Source organism: Gymnoscopelus braueri (genome assembly GCF_963280865.1).
Source record: "Gymnoscopelus braueri genome assembly, chromosome: 3".
Classification (NCBI taxonomy): Eukaryota; Metazoa; Chordata; class Actinopteri; order Myctophiformes; family Myctophidae; genus Gymnoscopelus; species Gymnoscopelus braueri.
In genome coordinates this window covers 8616215-8639712 of record NC_137612.1, presented here as the reverse complement: position 1 = coordinate 8639712, position 23498 = coordinate 8616215, and the positions used below count along the sequence as shown (strand labels likewise).

General features: G+C 40.9%; 1 protein-coding gene across 4 annotated transcripts in view; it reads right to left on the bottom strand.

Moving 5' to 3' along the window:
- Positions 1 to 23498, bottom strand: part of LOC308083072 (engulfment and cell motility protein 2) — a 302126-nt gene that overhangs the window by 252458 nt on the left and 26170 nt on the right. For 2 of the 4 annotated variants that reach the window (XR_013932966.1, XR_013932967.1), the window contains exons 10-24: positions 22707 to 22858; positions 20023 to 20101; positions 16866 to 16901; positions 15285 to 15335; positions 12470 to 12592; positions 10651 to 10770; positions 10308 to 10412; positions 9868 to 9976; positions 7866 to 8002; positions 7105 to 7268; positions 5944 to 6056; positions 5073 to 5180; positions 3596 to 3678; positions 3379 to 3456; positions 1960 to 3042 (exon numbers count right to left, since the gene is read on the bottom strand). Coding sequence is in view for 1 of the 4 variants with exons in the window: in XM_080425204.1 (XP_080281330.1) it covers positions 2842 to 3042; positions 3379 to 3456; positions 3596 to 3678; positions 5073 to 5180; positions 5944 to 6056; positions 7105 to 7268; positions 7866 to 8002; positions 9868 to 9976; positions 10308 to 10412; positions 10651 to 10770; positions 12470 to 12592; positions 15285 to 15335; positions 16866 to 16901; positions 20023 to 20101; positions 22707 to 22858 (1659 nt within the window). In the remaining 3 variants the exon portion in view is untranslated. Of the gene's footprint in view, positions 1 to 1927; positions 3043 to 3378; positions 3457 to 3595; positions 3679 to 5072; positions 5181 to 5943; positions 6057 to 7104; positions 7269 to 7865; positions 8003 to 9867; positions 9977 to 10307; positions 10413 to 10650; positions 10771 to 12469; positions 12593 to 15284; positions 15336 to 16865; positions 16902 to 20022; positions 20102 to 22706; positions 22859 to 23498 lie in introns of those variants that run through there. The other 2 variants (XR_013932965.1, XM_080425204.1) reach the window with 2 other exon arrangements.

Genomic DNA, 23498 nt, shown 5'->3' with positions numbered 1-23498 from the left:
TGTCTGTGAGATATAAGTACAAGCTGCCTGAAGATACTTAGTCATGGAGTCACAAGGCAACGTCTGCCCCCTGCTGGATGAGGAGTGCAATTGAGTTCTAGGGGTATTGGCTGAAACAGGACATGGTCAATGTCAACAGGTGAACCAAGTGTGGATGGGCTGTTAACATTAGTGCAACTGAATCTGATCTCATTTAGACATTTGACTGAATCGTTTTCTAAGATGTAACTGACTAATCTGTAAATAATAAACAATAAGTCCATTGAGAGAAGACAAAGAAAAGTGAAAAGGCTAGTTAGACTTTGTATTTATTCACACAAAACGTGATACATTTTCTCCAGTAAGGCAACACAATATATACATACATACAACAATCTATATAATCAATCTATATAATAATACTATATTTAGATTTAATGTTGTTATTTCTTTGACTAAACAACATGTCATTCCTTACTAGCACTAGCAAGTATAAATAGTTTTAGCAAGTCATGTAAAAGAGTACCAGTGCTAATACTTCAAGTCTCCATAGTGTTAGTACATCCAACATCCAATGCAACAATCCTTTTGCTCCATGAGGCATAGTGTGATCATCACTATAGTATTATCTCTAACTGTAGTGTTCTGAAAGCAGCTACAAAATGCTAGCAATGCCTAAGAAATAAAAAAATAAACAAGACAAGGCATTCTGTAACAAACGGGAACAGGTAATTGAACAGAAACACATATTCATATAAAACAATGTTCTATAATGTCATTTATATTCATATACTGTATGTATGAGAGCATTACTAGTAATGGCATCAACTTGTTCTGTTAATTAGAAGGATAACGTAGATGAGAGCATTGACATCATTGAGTTTTAAGAGTCATTCCTTAACCGAGCTCATTACCATGTACTTGCAGTATAAAGATTAAAAAAAACAAAACAAAGTGGTATGGCTGCAAAAAGCTGGTTTTGTTGAATGCTAAATATTATTTTTTACTGTACAGAGTTGCAAAAAACATTAGCCAATAGAGTTACTATGTTAAATCAACATCCATTATCTTCACAGCTGGTATGACTCCACACATTTACAAAAATATAATTCTATCCTGCTTAACAAAGGAAATAAAATACTGATTAGCATAGGATTAGATTATTAGCTAGCACAGAGTGACGTGAACAACCAAAACATTTGCAACACAGTTGAGAGTCAACGTGATCAATATTATACTATAAAACATCATAGTTTTAGCAACACGTGTACTGTGGGTACCTGAACAGTCAGTGATCAAATATTAGCCGCCCCTGTTACCTGTAATGATACAGTAAGTGACACCACTGGTTTTCATTTTGCTTCTAGTGGCCTCAATGTACAGTATTGTATGCTTCTAACATCTGAACTGTAAGGAAGGGAAATATGTGTTTCTGTGGTTGTCATTGTTTTTTTGTAGAGGCAGTTATCGGAAAAAGAAAGTCAGAAACAACCCTTTGCAGTGACAGCTAACATCTGATCTTGACTATTCACAGTCACATCGAGGTGATTTAAGTAGCATACCAAAAAAAAGAAATATAAATCTAATATAATCTCCATAATCTTTCCACAGAGACCATTATGGTTTATATAAGGCAATGAAGTGACTATGGATCAAAAACAAAATATAGATGTTCAGAGGTTCATATCAAGTATATATATTCACTTTTTCTTTTTTTAATATAAATTGGTACAGTACAATAGTTATAAGTACCTTGGTCTACCTGGCATTTGAAATATTGAGAGAATATTACTGCCAGGATGGATTCTTCACACACACACACACACACACACACACACACACACACACACACACACACACACACACACACACACACACACACACACACACACACACACACACACACACACACACACACACACACACACACACACACACACACACACACACACACACACACACACACACACACACACACACACACACACACACGTGGGCCCTTTCAATCATTTCCACAAATCTGATGATAATCAACATGGATTCAATAAATCCAATGGAATTATCTCCTTACTTCAAAATAAGGCCTCCACCACCACCCACAGACCCACCGGATGAAATATTGTAAACATATGGACGAAAGAAAGTGAAACACAATTTGCAGCTAGATGAATATTAAGTGAAGAGGAAGTTAAGAGCTGGAAAAATTACAGAATGCATCTACTGTACTACTACAGTACACTGAATAACCTAAATGATCATTGCAGCAGAATAGCCAAGCTGAACGTAACAGATTTGTAGGTTGAAGTAAGAAAATTGTCTAACCTTCCATTAGTGGTGGGAAAAAAACTTTCATTTCAGTGAACGAACGATTTCGTTCACGGCAATGACTCGTTCAAATGATTCGTTCACGTTCTCGTTCAGTAGGGCTGTTTTCTAGTGAAAAACACTATCGCGGTTGCGTTATTATTGCGTCGCGAGTACAGCTCCCCCCCTCCCGTCCTGTGTACGGAGGGAGGGGATGGGGGGCATGAACGCGATGGCGTGAACGTAATAGTTTGAGGAAGTGAACGAGTTCGTTCACTTTCACGGCAATGAACTAGTTCTTTTGAACAAATCGATCATGAACGACCCATCACTACTTGACGTATTTATTATGTACCTGCTAACTGTTCAGATATAAGTCGGATATAGTACCCCCCCCCCCCTCAAAAAAATAATGAAAATAAAAATCATGATAACAATGACGATAATAAAACATACTTTGCAGTGGTCAAACCTAAAGCTAACTTCATATTGATTGTTTAAAAGCTTGGGTTTGCCCATCCCTAACACTGATATTAAGCCTATCATTATGTCCACACCTCAGCTGTAGTTATAGGTGAAGTTGTACGAGCTCGGCTCCTTCGGCACGGGGGGCGGGGCCTCCGGAATGGTGATGTTCTCCAGGTCTAGGAGGCGGAGCTTCATCTCCATGCTGATCAGAGTGTCCAGGTCGCTGCGGGTCAGGTCACTGCCCATCTCTCTGCCCAGCAGGGCACACAGCCCGTCGGTCCAGACACAGTACTGTGTCACGCACACACGCACACACGCACGCATGCACGCACACACACACACACACACACACACACACATGCACGCACGCACACATGCACACATGCACACACACACACACACACACACACACACACACACACACACAGGTTTGTATTACTACATCAACATTTTAGGATTATGAATGCCATCTTTAAAAAGTAAAAAATTACCGTAACTCTAATACAGTATATGCAATTTATTTTTCTCGTTTTTTTTAACCAAATGATATCACTTACAGCACCAGTAAATATACTTCATGAATGAATTCAATAGGTGATTTCAGATGGGTCGAATGGGGTAGCTTACCTCATATTTGTTGGGAGCTACAAAATTGAGCGTCTCGTCGGGATCGTAGAGGACGGAAAAGGCTAGTTCCAGCACCTCCTTAAAAAAAAAACGAAATGAGTTTACACACACAACATCTCATGCCTATACTACTGCATTGTCTCACTGCACTGAATGACAGAGAAAGAACGAGTGCTAATAATGTGTGTGTGCTAATAACGTCAAAACGACACTATACCTTGTTTTGTTTCAGTGCGCTTTTCTCCTTCATATGAGGGCAGTCTTTCCCCGTCACCACAGACTTGATATCTGACACGGGAACTGGAGGGATAAGACGAGAAATCAACAAAAACACCTTTTAAACAGTCAATTATTTTGGTCAGTGTCAGCAATCTTATTGACATGAACTCTATATACTTTGGTGAGTAACTGGGGACCCCCAGGACTCTATACTAGGTCCGCTCCTTTTTTTCCCCCCTTAACACCAAATCTCTTTGTAAAAAATAGCCGATCTACAAGCTTACAACGTGTCTCGTTGTGACATCTTGTGAGCTGGTAGATCAGCTATTTACATTGAACGTCGTCGGTTCATGTGGTTAAGAGAGAATATGGCAACCTTAGATCAGACGGTGTCAGTCTGATGGTGCTGTGGGAAACCAGCAGGACAGCCCCCCCCCCCCCCCCAGCTCAAGCTACAGTAGGTGACATGTTTGTCTATTCACAGCATGGCCATAATGTAATATAAAAAATGTCCCCGTTAATAGCTTCATGTTTTTGATTTTGCATTTCTTCACATTTTCTCCAAAGTCATTAAAATGTTACAGAGCTTACCTGAATAATTGAGTCAATGTTGACAAACCATCATTGTGGTTAGTCATGGATTTTTACATTTAGTTCCTAATCGATCTCTTCTCCAGGGGCTATTTTTCAGCTAGACTTTTCAAGTCATTCATAATAACTTTGAAAAGAAAATACCTGCACAGTGATATTTACTGTGTTGGATTACCTACTTTAATTTACTACTTTATCTCTAGCAAGTTTATAGTCTCTGCAAGCTGATGTTCATACCGTAAATTGAAATTAATGGGTTTTCTCAAAACTGTTACAAACCACGGGCACACAGGACACTCAAAACAGCAAAGTAGGGCATCAAACCACCGGTTTACACTTTGGGAAAATGATCCTCTCAGTAATGTCAAGAATACCATGAGTCATAGTCGATGGACTAAACTCGTCACGTCTCTTGTCACTGAGGAGCTCAATGCACTGACTCACTCATGTTGTTCATTTTTAATTATTTTTTAATAGTTAACTGTTCTCAAATAGAATTCATATAATTAATTCATGCGTGCGTCACTGACGTACGCACGCACACATGCACGCACACACACACACACACACCAAATGACCACAATGTAAATAAGCCTTCGGGGGTTTTGTGTCTTATCTGTTAGATACAAATGTGCATCTGTATCTTGTTACATACATATCGTCGCTGTAGGGCAGAAACCTTTTATGTCAAAAAATAAAAATAAAAACAAAAAAACACAAAAACACAAAAACACAAAAACATAAAAAAATAAAAAATATGGATATAATGAGGTTTCTGCCCGACAGTAACGATGTGCATTGTTCAATAAAGATGTCAACCGATCAATCAAACAAACAAACAAACACACAGAGGAGCTCAACACAGGCGTATAAGGGTGACTCACTCTTGTCACTGAGCAGCTCAAAAGGCACTTCCCCCTGTGGAGACTCATCCAGGTCCCCGTAGTGAAGCACCTTGTGGTTCAGAGACAGTCGACAGAACCAGAACTTCTCTGCAGAAAGAGAGGAGAGAGAGAGAGAGAGAGTTGAGTTGTTAATTTCAAACGTTACAGAGCTAGATGACAATGAAAACAACACATTCTATTAAGATATGGACCTGCAGCATACTTAGCTGCACAATATGTGACTGCATGCATGTCACAAACTCAGGGAAACATAAGCAAACGACACTCAATGGTACCATTATCTTGACACGGACTGTATCTTGACGCACACACACACACACACACACACACACACACACACACACACACACACACACACACACACACACACACACACACACACACACACACACACACACACACACACACACACACACACACACACACACACACACACACACACACACACACACACACACACACACAGTACATTTGGACCATTATGACAGTATTTTATAATTTCATGTTTTATTTGTATGCTCGATTTTGTTTTCTGGTGATATTTTTCAGTTTTTTACTGCACTTGATGCTTTGTCAATATTGTAATTGTTACATTCATGCCAATTGAATTGAATTGATATATATTTGGCCTGTGGACCCCCCCCCCCCCCCCCCTGCCCCAGAAGAGAAATTTTGCGTAAAAAAAAAAAAAAAAAATATTCAATATCACTTTGAAAGATCGTTCCCAAAGAAAAATAAATAAAGGTTTAGAAAAGCACAATTATTGTGTGTGTGTGTGTGTGTGCGTGGCTGCGTGCGTGTGTGGGTGTGCACGTGTTTGTGTCTGTGTGTAAGTTGACGGTTATAATACCTTGCCTCCGGCGGTTGCCAAGCTTGCGGAAGCAGCTTCCCTCGCACAGCCGGTTGAGGCGTTGTTGTTTGATGAGCTCCAGGATCTCTGGCTGGATCCTCTCCCGCAGCTCACTGCAGCACAAACCCAGTAAACCCACGGCAATGTGAGTCACCAAAGGGGCAGAGAGAAGAGAACATCCACACTAGTTATTATGCTGTTCTGCGTCAAACTGTGACAGTGACGTTGTCACAAACACAAGGGAAGTAAATAGGGATTGAGGTTAGGTAAGGCAGTGGCTTTTCAGGCCGCGACCCCTCAAGATAATCATACTTGAACTGGGGACCCCCCCACCCTGAAAAGCACTTGGAATGTAGGAGTTGAGGCATTACATTTAGTTTGACTCGGTTCTACTGATAAATAGTGAAAATAGCAGAACTACTTGCTTTGCAAGGCGTTGTGAGCTTGTAGATCGGCTGTTTTCACAATGTTTGCCTCTTTCTTATATTATTTGACAATTTGGCCAATGTTTGACCAGTTTTTATAGTATATCATTATGATTACTTTTGATGCAGCAATGGCCTTTTTTCTTTTTGTTTATTTAGTTATTAAAAAGGTCTTAAAAGTCCTTAAATTGTCACTTCACTGTCACCTGGGGACCCCCCAACATCATGCGGGGACCCCCCTGGTGGTCCCAACCCACAGGTTGAGAACCACTTAGGTAAGGTATATTATAAAAGCCCCAATGCCTCCGACTGAAGGCCACCGATTACCAATCTTTTGCTAAATCAATTCTAACCAATTTGAAAAACGTCGTACATTTTATTAAAGTTTTTCAAAACTAGAAATTTGAAAAATTGCAGATATACAAGCACTTGTAGATCTGCTATTTTTTTTACCTTTTTTTTGGTCAGATAATGATTATGCCCAGATTAGGGACGCCAGGTTGAAAGTGGTGAAAAAAAATTGGGACACATCAGCTGCATAACTGCCGATACCAATGTTGTCAAGAACAGTCAAATAACGATCGATATATCAGCCAAGCCGATAAAGCGGTCTGGCTCAAGTATTATATTCTGGGAACACAACTATATTTGTACTATATCAAAGCTTGAGGACTGCAGTTCATAAGTACATACAGATAAGAAAGCTGAATTACAACGACTTTAGTCACAAACTGACATAATAGGCGGAGACTGGAAGTCATCCTGACTCATTCTCTCCGACTGACGCAGACGGAGGATCTCGGAGTAGCTGAGGCCACGCAGTTTGCTCTTCAGCTGGTCCAAAGACGACGGCTTCATGGCCAGAGCCCTCGTTATCTGCTCCCGGACCACCTGCATGACCTGCACCAGAGTTTATAGACACACAGACAGATCCATCCGTTAAAATAATGGCCTTCAAAAGGGATGGTTGGTCACTGTGACGAAGAGCCCGACCGACGCCGGATATTTGGGTCCGGCGCTGATCCCAATTTAGAGAGTCCTAGACCAGTGGTTCTCAAAGTTTAAAGAACCCCCATAACTCTCAGAGTTATGGGGGTTAGGCGGGTCCATTTGGTCCCATTTGTACACTCTCAGAGTTACAGACCTGTAAGGATCTATTTGGAACTCTGGGGGTCCCCGGACCCCACTTAAGAGAACCACTGTCCTAGACCACCTATTACTGATATTCTGACCAATATTATGTCCAATATTAGCCATATTTTACTATTTTGAAAAACATTTTAAAATAGCCGATCTACATCGCCACGTTGTGAGCTTGTAGATCGGGTATTTGAACAATTTTTAAATGTTAAATATATTTTAAAAAATAGTTAAAAATGGCAACAAAAAAAATTTTGCGATCAGGGGTATGGCGGCGCGCAAGATAGGGCCCATAAAGAAATACGTATTTTCTATAAATAAAGATGGCCCCAGAGGTGGTGGCTGGTGATGTCTGACCTTGTTGAAGTCCTCTGCCGTTGCCCTCATCTCCTTCCAGGTCTTATTGAGCAGCTGGATGCACACACAGAAGAACTCCTCCCAGGCCCGGTCGTGGGTGAAGAACATGGGGTGGTAGTCATTGCAGCCTTCATTAGCTTGACCAAAGAAGAGAGATTTGAAGTGAAGATTAAATGTCTACTGTACCATACTCTAGAACAGTGGCTCTCAGCCGTTTTAATTTCAAGGACCCACGTTTGATATGCATTATTAGGCCATAGACCACACCCCTCACCCCCCGAGTGCTCAATATGGCCCCCTGTCTGCGCAGTAACAGCTGGGTGAAGCTGAAACTTAATTCCCCCCCCACGGGATTAATAAGGTTTACATTATTGATACGGTTTTCTAGTCTGACACCCGCTCACACCTACAGTACCACACACTAAGAGAAATATAAGTCTTTTGAAGTCTTTCTAGGTGCTTCTATAGCTTCTATATTTCTTCTATAGTTAACATTTGCTACTGGTCACTATAATGCACCAAGTAAACCCAAACAAGTCAAATTGCGAATATACTGTATTTAGAAAAATAAAGTCTTTTGTTTTGATTTATAGAAATACACGCATGCACACATCCAGGACTGGTCTGCAGCGTCTGCAACTTGACAGCAGGCAGTGCCACAGAATATGAATATACTGTGTAATGCTCCCTCGAATTCTATACTATATGGTGCATATACTGTATACTGTATAGTGACATGACCTGACATGACATACATTATTTGCCTGGCATGACGGTAATATGTCTTTGACTTGACATGTTCTTTAAACCACGGTGCCATACAAGGGAAACACAAGGTTCATGATGTATTGGGTTACACGCGCTGCAACACAATTCATTTTAGGAGTGAAATGACGGCAAAATACATTGACGTGTCAAGCACACATTTGTCCGTGGACCAAGAAAAGATTTTGTGCCAGGGACCCACATAAGAGAAATTTGTGTTGTTTCACATGGAAACTATTCCACTTTTTTTTTCTCTCTCTACAAGCTTTTGTTATTTCTTCAAAATCATTAGAAAATAGCAGATCCACGAGATCACAACGCAATGCGTTGTGAGCAAGTAGATCACCTATTTTTCAACCTGAGGAAGGTCTACACGACCGAAACGTTGTTTCTGCAATGAACTTCTCTTGAACTTGCAAGTGGCAGTGTGCGGGTATAATCTTTCCAGATTCACCTCACCTACTGTTTTTGTCACCTACGCACCTGCTTGGGGGTGCAGAAGTCTTTTTTCATGAATATACGAAGTATAAAATAGGGTTAACAGAGCGGTCTTACAGAGGTCTTTGATTCTCTAATAATATAATAATGTTCTGTAGTTTCTCCTGGCACTGCTTAACTGTGTGGTGTTTGCCAAGTTCTGGCAGTATCTTTGATGCATCCTCATTTCACAATGCTGTCTGCTCCTCCGATGCTGCACTTGTACCTCGTTGTCTGTACGTAACCTGCAGCAGTATTTTTTTATCAGGGCATTGTAAAACACTTTCTCTTGCACCTTTCTGCTCAGAAACACCATGTACTGCCAAAAGAATGAAACCGTAAAAAGTATCATTCATTATAAGCTTAACAGCTTACTGTACTAAAACAATGACCTGGGAACACACTTTCTATCACTCCTCCTTACTGATCTTCTACTAAATCTTCTACAAAAATGTGGAGTTCCTGTGTTGTTGCCGTTTCTGTACATTAAAGTCATACTGTGTAACATTCATTTTAGTAGTCTGTTTTAGCGACGCGTTTCACGGAAGGAAGGCTGAAAAATGCCTGAGGATATTGTGAAAAGCAACAACATGTTGTCAGGAACGGTACTTATGAACTGTAAAATACATAAATAAATACATGTCCGGTACATTTCCAGTGCCCTACGTCATTTTGGCACGAGTGCTGCTGGCTCCACCCTGACAGTTCCAGAAGCATGGTTTTGTACTAGCCTCGTTTGTCTGAGAAATACAATACTTACGCAGCTCTCCCACTTGGAGTATCTCACACAGCATGCGGGTGAGCTCGATGGCACACCGGCCAAAGGGACACTCATGCTTGTCCTCGCGGCTACTGTTCTCCAGCACAATCTGTGGTGTGAAAGCATTACACAATGTTAACATGCTGCGCCCAAGCTGACTCCTGAATGTTAACCCATTGATACCTGGAACGCATCTGTGTAACTTTAGATGTCTTTGGCTATTCAAAAATAGCAGATATACAAGCTCATAGCGCGGCACCGAGTGCCGCGCTATGAACTTGTAGATCTGCTATTTTTGAAAAATCGTGAAAAAAAAATGTTTAGATTTTTTTCCAAAAACTGTTAGGATTTAGATTTTTTTTAAAGAATCGCCTCAGGTCTTAAAGGGTTAAGCGTCTGTGAGCTCATGTGTGCCGCGCGGCCCTGAGGCCCAGACTGACCCTGATGTAGGTGTCCTGGTGTAGCTTGGCCAGGTAGAGCATGTTGTCCAGAGCCAACATCCCTGGAGGGGTCTGGGTGAAGTCCATGGCGGGGTTCACGTGGTTCTGCACCCGCAAAACAGAAAGCACAAACCCTTTAAATGAGCAGCCCCTACCTACAATGGACCGAACACCACCAACAAACCACTAGTGGTTTATTTTCATGCATGCGGTTAACCGGTGCCCATCCCCCTTGCCCATCACTCAAGCGACTTTTGAGTACTTAGAAAAGCGATATATAAATTCCAGGTCATATTTGTATTATTATCCCTAGAAGACATGTGTATTTGTGCCAAGCACTCACGGTGAATCCCAGCATCTTGTAGTCCTTGGTGTACAGGGCCTTCCTCTTCTCGGTACCGCTGGGGTCATTCTCTCCATCGAAGGCAATCCGACGCAGTTCAAAGATGATGTCCCTTTGGGCCTGGGTGGTATGGAATGTAAAGAATGTATAGAATGGAATATAAAGAATGTATATGGGTAGTGAGTCGCACAACGAAAATAGCAAGCTCACAACTGTTGCGTATAATAAGGTGACAGGTAATCGTCCCGTCTCATTTCAAAATAGTGAATTGACATGACGGCAGCGTTGTTGAAAGCAAACGACTCATGTGAGTCAGAGTTGAATTATTATCTTTGTGCTAGCTTAACAGTTTACAAAATCTTAGATTCAGTACGTGAAATACATTTTAAAATATCCCTTACAGGCATACTCTAACTCGCGGCAGTAGTGTGTTGGGGCTGTGCTACAACATGATTTATTAATTTCATTGATAAGATAGGCTTACAAATCTGCAGGAATCACTGCTTTAATTTCATTTTCTAATAAATATTCATGTTTAACCCATTAAGACCGGGAACGCATCTGTGTCATTTTTTGATTTCTTTGGGCTATTCAAATGGCATTTGAAAAAAAAAAAATGGATTTGAAAAAAAAAAATCACGTAAAAATACATAAATAGCAGATCTACAAGCTCATAGCGCGGCACCGAGTGCCGCGCTATGAGCTTGTAGATCTGCTATTTATGTATTTTTACGTGATTTTTTTTTTCAAATCTTTGAATATATTTTTTTCAAAAAACTGTTAGGATTTAGAAAACTTTTTCTAAAATTAATTTTTTTTTAGAATCGGACTCAGGTCTTAATGGGTTAAGGCCAACAATGTATGCTTCTATTTTAAGATACTCTTTATTTCCACTTTGAAATTGCACTATAAATAAAGTGTGGGGTGGCCAAAACATTTCCACCATAAAATTGGAGTCATGGCATAAATAAATGTGAGAACCCCTGCTCTAAGGTTTATGTTATTGTTCAAATGCAGAATAGACTTGCATGTGACAGGTTTGATGTGCTCATAAAGTATTTGCATATTATTAAAGTCACAGTATGGTCCATAACAATCAACTTTTTGTGTTGCGCTTTTATTTATTTATTTAAATCAAGTCTTTTGCACACCTACAAGGTGCGTAGGAGAAGACCAGATGAGGGCTCCAACGTACTAAAACAAAACACTCCCTCCACACTGTCTTCCCAAGCAAGAAAGAAAGTTTAACGGGAATACAACAACCTTTCGGTCTATTAGACCTTCATCAGGTTATCTTGTAGCACCTTTTAAAACAGAGTTACAAAGCAAATCTAAAGGAAGATTGTGAGAGAAACAATAAAAGAGCATAAAAGGATCAAAAAGAGTGCGAGAAACACAGTAAAAGACCATAAAAAAGATAAGAACAACAAAAACAGTCTGCAATCAGGTAGATAAGGAAGGTAGGTACTAGGTAGATAAAAGCAACTCTATAAAAGTGTGTTTTATAAGAGAACACTTAATTTACTTGCCTGAGCTCATGGCATCATGACAGGCAATAAAAAAACATCTTGAGTAAAAAACATTTCTCGATAGAAAGTCTAAGGGAGAGCAATTAAAGCCTGTAACTGATCATAATAGTTTTGTGTTTGTCTTACTGAAACAAAGTTGTCTGTATTCAAATATTATATCACTAGTGGTAGAAGCATATCATTATTTGAACGCTCATTTCTTTCTTCATCTAACTTGCACTCATTTATTTGGCATTGAATAACATACCAAACACAACGTTAAGATAGAAAAAGAAATGGATAGTTTTTACCTGGTCATTGGGATCCATCTTGGTCATCATACGTTCCTCCAAGAGGTTAAAGGTCAACACCTGCAGCACGTACAGCTGATGTGCCATCTCGGCTTTGATTGGCCGATTGCCTCTGATAATGTGCTGGAAAAGATAAGCAGAGCATGGTGCAGCATGCACCACTTATTGATGTGCCAACAACATGTTATAGTACAGTGCGAGATATAAAAACAAATTATATAGAACTTACACCACTTTAAAAAAAAAAAATAATTGGTGTGCCTATTTTGGGCAACAGCAAAAATAGCTAATCTACAAGGTCACAACGCGTCACCCCTGATAGATCGGTTATTTTCACTACACGTAAGCAGCGTTGCATTGCTGAATTGGAACGTGGTTGCACTCTATTTCAATGACGTGACGCGCACGTCGCTTAATGGACAATTGATATGCATCTAGGCTCATTCCTATGTTAATTCACCTGGCGTGTGCAGTGTTGCCAGATTCTGTGAGAGAAACAAGCAACCAGGTCTAGGAAAACCAGCCCAAAAGAAGCGACTATGGGCCACATGAGCACTTTAACATATACATCAGCTATTTGAAAATAGCAGATCTACAAGCTCACAACGCGTGAGCTTGTAGATCGGCTATTTTCAAATAAAATCTTGCGGGGAAATTATAATAAGCAGACCTGGCAACCCTGGGTGTGATTCGGGAGCCTTTGTAAACTTTGTTGAGGTGTGAATTTAAAGTTGTTTTAAATCGATGCGTGTGCCTGCGCGTGCTCCTGTTCAAATAGGTTCATGCACGGCGTGCAAGGCCGTCGCATGAGCAATGCCACCCTGCACGTAAGTGACCGTGACGCAGTACATAAACATCTTGTAATAAAACTAGATTGCTTGTACAGTAGCATTTACATACAGCCTACAACTTACATGGTCTGTGCCCGCCCCCCCTAAGGGAATTCATTAAAAGGAAGCCTGAATCAGTACCAGAGCAACCACTCGAGGAGATTGTGAAGTGCCGCACCGGCAAACAACCTTCGGTCAAAATGTCCTCTCAGTACAGGGTTGTGTAGCATGGAATGGCCTTCCTCTGCATATAAGGGATTGTGCTACATTTCCATCTTTTAAATTCAATGTGAAAAGATGGTTGCTTGAAAACCAAAGCTGCAACCATTTGTGATCATATTTTAGGTTTATTTTTAGGCTATGTAATGTTATTTAAATGTATTTCACCGTGTGTCTGTTTTCTGATGTTATGTTTTTCTGATTTTATGTTTTGTGAGGACTGCGGATGAAAATTAGCATCTTTGCTAAATCCGGTGTATTTACGTTCATGTGACGTTCATTAATATGCTCTGTCCTGTCTAAATAAACAAATAAAGTAAAGTAAAGCCCTCTAGACAGCTAGGCCACTGATAAATTCTGCAAATAGCTGGAGATAAGCAGAGTAACTGCAGTTTGCCATTGCATTGCAGCAATGAACAGCCTTACAATTGTACCGCATTCACAATACTGTCTAATTAATTAGTACAGTGGTTCTCAACCTTTTCAGACAGTCACCCCCCAAAATTATCATATTTGAACTGGGGACCCCCCACCCTGACAACCACTTCAAATGTAGGAGTTGATGCTTTCAATTTAGTTCGACTCGGTTCCACAGATAAATATTGTGAAAATAGCCGATCTACAAGCTCACAACACCTCGCAAGATAGGTTTATTTTTTTTGCCTTTTATTATTTCACTATTTGGCCAATGTTTGTCCAGTTTTTATAGTATAGTTTGTTGGTTACTTTTGACAAAGTAATGGTCTTTTTTCTTTTCTTTCGTTTTTTTTTGTTGAGGTATTAAACAAGTACCAAAAGTCCTTAAATTGTCACTTCACTGTCATCTGTCACCCCCCCCCCCCTCATGTGCACAGGTTGAGAACCATTGAATTAGTGCACTGCTTCTCCACCCAAGTACAGCACAAATACAGTAATGGTGTTAACAGGCAGCAGCTTTGGAAAAAAGCCTGCATAGAACAGGGAAGCCAGAACGAAATTTGATAAACGACAATCACTGTTTTATGGTGTCTTTTTAACCCATTCAATCTGGGAACGCATCTGTGTCATAGCGCCGAGTGCTGCGCTATGAGCATTACGATTACGATCTATTTTTTTGAATAGCCCAAAGTATAAAACAATAGAGTACAGAAGTCCTGACGTCACTCGTCCATCCCCTGGTTCGTAAAGTAATTTCTCTATGGAGAATAACATTGTGTCATCTTAGAATCGTCTCATATAAGAATTGTGGTCCAAAAATAAACAAACTGTCTCGGCGATATTGTCAGGGAGGTGGCTCTATCCTTTATGATAGTCAGTCACTCATATTTGATACAGTCCGTTTCTGGCGAAAATGTAACTAATTCGTCGGAAGTAACATTAGCGTTTTCTCACCGTCAGTTGATGCTTCATATCCATAAGAGTCAAGCCACCGGGGTCATTTGTTTATTTTTGGAACACAGTTCTTATTTGACACGATATTAAACACGTCTATGGGAATTCAGAACGGGGTAGGATGTGTAAATTACGTCAGACTTCGGTGCTTTATGGTTATAGTAAAAAAAATCTAAATTTCCGGATTGAATGGGTTAAAACACATGCAAAATACTTGCGGCTACAAGAGAAATAAAACAAAGTAGACTAAAGGAAAAAAACTTTCATTGCCACACATACAGTATGACACGGGTGGAGGACGTTGCCTTGGATTTGTAGCTGCATATAAACCCTGTTTAGTTGGACATTTGATGGCTGTATAATAACAACCCCCGACATGCAGACTTGACACTCACATTAAGGATGATGGATCGCAGGTGTTTCTGAGCCAAGGTGCTCGCCATCTCCTGCGGGAAAAACAAGCACATAGATCTAACAGACAGCCCTGCATGAATTACGCTTCACTACCATGTCAATACTAGCGCATAGCGGCACATCTGCCCAACTCTGATTCCATGGGAATTTTTAAAGCAGCAATCCTTTAGGGGGTCTTTTCAGCAGGGGTCCGGGACCCCTAGGGCAGTGGTTCTCAAACTTTTTCATGTCAAGGACCCCCAAATTGACACTTATCAGCCCGCGGACCCCCATTTGAAAAGATAAGCCAGGGACCCCCATAAGAGAAGATTTTTACGGCTCTAGCAGCGATTCTCAACCACTTTAATTTCAAGGACCCCCAGTTTGACATGCATTAGGCTACGGACCCCCATTTAATGGCATTTATATCTCTGGGACTCCAATTCAAATCGTAAAATCAATGTTAATCTAACTCTGAGAGTGTGCAAATGGAACCAAATGGACCCGTTAGGGTCCATTTGGTTCCATTTGTACACTCTCAGAGTTACAGACCCATAAGGGTCCATTTGGTTCCTGTCTATCATTTAGCTGGGGACCCCCTGAAGTACCCCTGGGGGTTCCCGGACCCCACTTTGAGAACCAATGCCCTAGGGGGTCCTCAGAGTTACTACAGGGGGGCCTTATGACAAAAATGGAGCTCCTAACAAAGCTACATTTTATTTCACCTCGCCGCTGCTTTGGCCTTCCCTCTCTACAGCATAAGTACATAACAAACCAAAAGGGTTTTTATTACAGTATCTGAGGTTTGTCAACAACGCGAACAGCCCTTTTGCATGCGGTTGGGGGAAGCCTCGCCCCGAAGGGGCGGGGACTTCTTTCCTCTACATTAGAAGAGTTAGGACGTCCCATTCTAATACAGCCCGAATACCCAATTTTAACATCAGCCTCAGTGGTGTACCTCGCTAATCATTAGACTCTAAAACCATTATCACTGAGACTCTGGGTTCGACTCCCGCTTGGGACAATACTTTTTCAAACAACCGCAGACTACTTTTTTTCGTCTATAAATTATAGTTTTGGACCATGACGGAGGCGCGCCGGCTCAGCAGACCTTGAGGCCGAGGAGTCGCGCCCAAGCGCCTCCAGGCGCGAGTGCCCGCGACGACCGGCCGATGGTCTGCTAGTCGACTAAGCGCCGTCCGAGTTATGTACCGATAGGCACAGAATCGTAAATGATGTTGTGGTGACTGCGTTTGCCCCAACTGCCACTCAGTGCACTAACATAGCTCGCGTCGCCAGGCTCTCTCCCCACCCGGCCCCCGCCCTCTTGCCTTCAACCACACGCAAAAAGGCCGTTCGCGTCAACAACACAGGCAGGGCAGCCATGTTTTTTCTGCTGCATGTAACATGGGTTTACTTTTGGGTAATAATAACACATATAGTTCATCTACAGTATATGACACAGAAACAAGGAGAGGAGAAAACAAAAAGGGGTGGGCGGGGGAGGGGTGTGGTGGGGGGGAGACTTGTGGACTGAAGAGGGGGGGATGATGATGGCATGGCGTGGTGAGATGTGTACTCACAGTGAGCTGCCGGTCCAGGGGGTTAGTACACTCCTCCTAGGGGGTCAGGGGTCAGGTTGGGGGTCAGGTTGGGGGTCAGGGTATAGGGAGGAGGAGGGGGTGTGGGTGGAACAGCAAATGGAAACAAAAAAAAGAGTGCACAACACTTATACATGGACCATGAGATAGATAGATACGGCTTACATCACATCACGGGGCACAGCATGCGGAGGGAGGACATGACAACATTCATACTACATGTAGCTCTTCCTCCCTCCCTCCCTCCCTCTGACAGATACATACAGTGGTGGAAAGTAACTAAGTAGATTTACTTAAGTACTGTACTTAAGTACAATTTTGAGGTATTTGTACTTTACTTGAGTATTTCCAATTTCCAATACTTTTACTTCTACTCCACTACATCTCAGAGGCAAATATTGTACTTTTACTCCACTACATTTACTTGAAAACTTTAGTTACTAGTTACTTTTCAGATATAAATGAGGATATAATGAAACATACATTAACCAATTTAAACCTATTTATACAGAGGCTATTTGAAAATAGCCGATCTACAAGCTCACAACGCGTCGCATCGCGACGCGTTGAGAGCTTGTAGATCTGCTATTTTCAAATATTCAGTACTTTTACTTTTGATACTTTAAGTACATTTTGATGCCAATACTTTTGTACTTTTACTCAAGTAAATTTTGAATTCTGGACTTTTACTTGTAACAGAGTATTTTTATATTTCAGTATTGGTACTTTTACTTAAGTAAAGAATTAGAGTACTTTTTCCACCACTGGATACATATAGGATCAAAGTAGATGACTGGCATGGTTGGTCTTGTGATTTTTTTTTATAGGAGGAAGAGAAATGTCCGATTTTGTAATTAGTTGCACACCGGTGTTGATTTCGTCGACTAAAAACTATGACGAAAAATGTTCGTCGACTACCTTTCTTCACTGACGAAAACGAAATAAAAACGAAATAAAAACTTAAGCTATGATGACTAAAACTATGACGAAAAATGTTCGTCGACTACCTTTCTTCACTGAGATAGATCGGCTATTTTCAGCAAGCAACCAAGTGCAAAATCAGCCATTGCGACGCCATCAAGGCCAACCAAAATACATTTTAACCCATTAAGACCTGAGACGATTCTTTAAAAAAATAGCAGATCTACAAGTTCATAGCGCGGCACTCGGTGCCGCGCTATGAGCTTGTATATCTGCTATTTTTGAATAGCCTAAAGAAATCTAAAGTGACACAGATGCGTTCCAGGTATCAATGGGTTAGTCGACTAAATGAACTGTAGATTTAGTCGACTATAATAAAACATTTCAGATGACTAGTAAAATATGACTAAAATTAAATTGAATTTTATTCAAAAAGACTATGACTTAAAAACTAAATCAAAATTTGTTGTCAAAATCAACTGTTGCACACCAGTGTCACACACCAAAAATACCAGATCGATTATAAGCCCACAACAGCTGGTAGATTCATTGACCATATTTGTGTGTGCAACACCAGCACGCAACTATTGTCAATATAAATCACTGTTAACTCTTTGACTGCCAGAGTATTTTCATAAAGTACTCCCCCATTGCCAGCAATTTTCGTGTTTTTTTTATTTTTATATTTTGAAAATGTTCATGAAAATAATTGATCAGACTGTTTTTTAAAGACGCCGCACAAATCCGCCACTAGAGAGCAGCACATGATAGCTTGATCAGCTCCTGGTGTCTCTCTCACCCTTCTTGAGCGATTAGACAGGGAAAACCATGAAAACGGATGTGACGTCCTCCCAGATTGTTTTGATCGTCAAAATTACGTTGTGATACACGACGGCGATGACTGATCGTCACCCAGACCATAGATTATAGAAGAGAAACTGTCCGTTTGTCCGTCATACCGTGTGAAAAACCGTTTGTTTACCTATTTTGGACGAAATGACCGGGGGAAAATAATCAAAAAACGGAAACGGAACCCAGGACATGAAACCGGATGCAGATATGGGTGAAGTAAGTGGAACTCGAGAATAACATTGAATTTTAAGCAGCATAGCGCGATCAGAGATTAAACAATGAACGCAAATCCAACGCGTCAAACGCGTCAATGGCGTGGGTGGATTAAGTAGTTATTGACGCGTGTTCGAGTCAATGGCGTTTATAGAGTTAACAATGCCAAAGGGGTGCCACTGCTGGCTCTGACAGTGTGAGTGCACACACCATATCGCTGGTGTTTTCATGTACAATATATGGTCCTATAAAGCAAAAAATATATATATAAAAAAAATTGTATGACGGATATACTTTTACATAATCAGTTAATTTTAGCTTTTAGTTTGCACAAATCTCCTTTTCATAAATGTAAATATTTTTGCACCTAATTCAGGAAAGAAAATGTATAAACCTCATGAACACATTTAGATTTTTTTTAGCTTTGCCATTAAGCAAATATGCAAAATAAAAAGGGGGTTCGGTAGGAGGGGGTTAAGCACTATTTTAAATTACTAAATCATTAGTACAGTGAATGTGGAACACAACCGTGACAGCAGGCAGACACAGGTCTGAAAGAGTAAGAGGGATTTTACAGTCCAACGTAATGCCATCTCCAAATGCAACTAGGGTGATGCATTGCTTATAAATTGCTAAAAACCTATCGTTAGTAAGTTATGACTGGTACAATGTACAATCTTTACAGGGTGTTTTTTTGCTATAACCATTATTTTATACTTTGGGCTATTCAAAAAAAGCAGGTATACAAGCTCATAATGTGGCAACGAGTGCCGCGCTACGAGCTTGTAGATCTGCTATTTTTTGGGGGGGAAATCGCGAAAATGTGTGCAAATCTTTGAATATATGTTTTTTAAAGACATTTTTAACTCAAATCTTTGCTTCTGAGGATTCTATGTCTGTATATTCAAAGATTTGCACACATTTTCAAGATTCCCCCCCCCCAAAAAATAGCAGATCTACAAGCTCATAGCAGTGCCGTGCTATGAGCTTGTATATCTGCTATTTTTAATAGCCCCAAAAAATCTTAAAATGACACATTCTTTCCTGGTCTTAATGGATTAAGTATAGGACATTGTCACTATTGTCACATCTCATTCTATTCTACGATTTTCTTTGCCATGTCATAGTGTGTTTTTTAGAACTTGACACCGACCTGCCGTCTGTCTTCTGGCGCCTTTAGGAAGAGGGCGTTGATGAGGGCAATGGCGTACGTCTGGATCTCCTGGTTAGACCTGAATGCACATGATGAGCGGAGGGTTAGAAGCATCGTGCTCCACAAATCTAGGCATAACATTTTCAATCTAACGAGTGGTTATAGGTGTTAAACACGTCACCTTTTTTTAAACACTTCATCTCCATACTGTATATGGACATTATTAACCCATTCAATCCGGGAACGCATCTTTGTCATTTTAAGATTTCTTTGGCTATTTAAAAATAGCAGATATACAAGCTCATAGCACGGCACTCAGATGTGCTATTTCTTTTAAATATTGTCATTTTTTGGAAATCTTTGAATATATATATTTTTAAAGCGATCATTTGTAACTCAAATCTTTGCTTCTGGGGGGTCCTCGGAACAAAATATTTTGAGGTGGGGGTCCGCAGCCAAATACACGGACCCCCATCTCAAAATATGTGGTTCAGGGACCCCCAGAAGCACAGATATATTCAAAGATTTGCACAAACTTTCCACGATTTTAAAATGAAATAGCAGATCTACAAGCTCATACCGTATGAGCTTGTAGATCTGCTATTTTTGATTGGCAAAGAAATTTTAAAATGACACATTATGCGTTCCCAGATGAAATGGGTTAATGCTCACAGTCGCTATAGTAACATTGCTGTCGACTCGCTCTGTGTCTCAGAGGTGGGACGTGGACATAGCTTGAAAATCCACCTGTCGATGACATAATCGGCAACGTGTTTCCAAGCTAAATGGAAACTTACAGCCGTTCTCTTCCTGGAAGATCGGCGTGCAAAAACAATAGCAGCGACGGCTGCTGCACCGATTTGAAGGAGGAAAAACTAAATGTGTGAAATCTAGTTGGGAATCCCCGGCGGCAATGATGTCATTGGCAGGTACTTTTTTGAACTATCTACAGCCTGCCTCTGAGAGAGAGTTTGTGTAGGCAGAAATGTACCATTCTTTAGTGAGCGTTAGTGAGGACCCATAATATACAGTAGATATACTGTAGTTGGAGAGAAAAAAAAGGTGGTGTTCCTTTGAAAAAGCATGCTTCAACGTTTCCTCTGGCGATAGGGTTGTTCATTTACATCAATACTACAACTACTCAGGGCAGAGTTACAGAGTTTTAGAAGCCGACAGTATCACACTGACAAAAAACTGAAAGTTGAATATTTAATTCCTACGCTATTGACTTGAGAAAGTGGTCTTTCTATGGAATATGAATGAAGTAAGAGGCAAAAATGGCCGCAGTGCGAACAAAGTCAATACAATAGAGCAGGGGTCTTCAACAGGGGGTCCGGGACCCCAAGGGGGTCCTCGGGGTTACTACAGGGGGGGCGCCAAATGTTTGTGTGATATGATATTTATTTTTACATGAACCACTTGAACCCTAGCATCCCTATTCTGAGGAGAACTTTAGCCAAAAATAGCAGATCTACAAGCTTGTAGATTGGCTATTTACTCTGTAGTTTTACTCTGCAACACAATATAGAGGGGGTCCCTGCTTCATATCTCTCTCAGCCAGGGGGGTCCTTGGCCTCAAAAAACGTTGAAGACCCCTGCAGTAGAGGTGTCTAAACATCCTATCCCACTACACCAGGGGTCTTCAACGTTTTCAGCCCAAGGACCCCCTCGCTGAGATAGAGATGAAGCAGGGACCCCCCCACTACATATTGTATAACATTTTGTTTCAGATTCAACTTTTTTTGTTTATGTGGTCTGCTCTTTTTTTCCCCTCTACACCTATACCTCTTTGCCAAAAAATAGCAGATCTACAAGCTCACAACGACTCGCTCAGCGAGTCGTTGTGAGCTTGTAGATCTGCTATTTCTAGTTGCTAGTTCTAGTTCTCCTCAGAAAAGGGATGCTAGGGTTGCAAGTGGTTATGGTAAAACAAATAAAATCATACAAAGATTTGGCGGGCCCCCTGTAGTAACTCTGAGGACCCCCCCAGGGGTCCCCCGGACCAGTGGTGTAAAAAGTACTCAAATTCTTTACTTAAGTAAAAGTACCAATACTGCAATATAAAAATACTCCGTTACAAGTAAAAGTCCAGAATTCAAAATTGACTTGAGTAAAAGTACAAAAGTATTGGCATCAAAATGTACTTAAAGTACCAAAAGTAAAAGTACAAAATATTTGAAAATAGTAGATCTACAAGCTCACAACGCGTCACGATGCGACGCGTTGTGAGCTTGTAGATCGGCTATTTTCAAATAGCCTAGGTATAAAATAGGGCTAAAGTGGTTAATGTATGTTTCATAATGTAATAATTTATATCTGAAAAGTAACTAGTAACTAAAGTTTTCAAATAATTGTAGTGGAGTAAAAGTACAATATTTGCCTCTGAGATGTAATGGAGTAGAAGTAAAAGTATTGGAAATTGGAAATACTCAAGTAAAGTACAAATACCTCAAAACTGTACTTAAGTACAGTACTTAAGTAAATGTACTTAGTTACTTTCCACCACTGCCCCGGACGCCCTGTTGAAGACCCCTGCACTACACACTACCGCGGCAACGTTATCGAGCTAACATCACACACAATGCTACGACGACAACAACTCCTCCTCCCTCCACCGCCCCCCCCCCCCCGAACAATCAGAGGATGCAGGATGCAGCCATCCCTGTGCGTGTGTGTGTGCTCACACTTGCAGGTGCCCGATGAGCTGTCCCACGGTGATCTCCTGCGCCACCCGGTGGTAGAGGCTGTGGCTGTTGAGGACCATGCTCTCCAGGATGGCCAGGGAGCGCTGCAGGATGGAGACGTCCACCATGGGCTGGTTCACGTAGCCTGCGATCTGACGGCGTACGACAGAAAACAGCAGCGTTAGCCACTATCATGATAGTTGTCATGATAATGGCATTTGACGATTTGATGATTAATGGTCATGAAAATCATCGCGATTAACGTTTTAATTGTGTTTTTTGGCATTGGAATACTTGAATAAAAATGACATTTCTGTTTGGGCTTGTAGGCTTCATGAACGAAAATTCCGCAAGGCGCACATGAACACACACACACACACACACACACACACACACACACACACACACACACACACACACACACACACACACACACACACACACACACACACACACACACACACACACACACACACACACACACACACACACACACACACACACACACACACACACACACACACACACACACACACACAGTCCTAAAGTTATACATCAAAATTATACATTTGAAAATTAAATTAAGACTGGTTGCTTAAAATCCATTTTGTTTAAGCAACTGCAATCTGCCAACAGAACCCACACACAAAGCACGCGCGCGTGCGTGCGTCACTTCACATTTCGGTTCCGATTTATATCATTAGACTTTACAGATTCATTGTAGCCTACAGATACCATTTTATTTTCTATTGGTGCCATTTTTATTATTTTTGTATTTATTTATTCTGACCT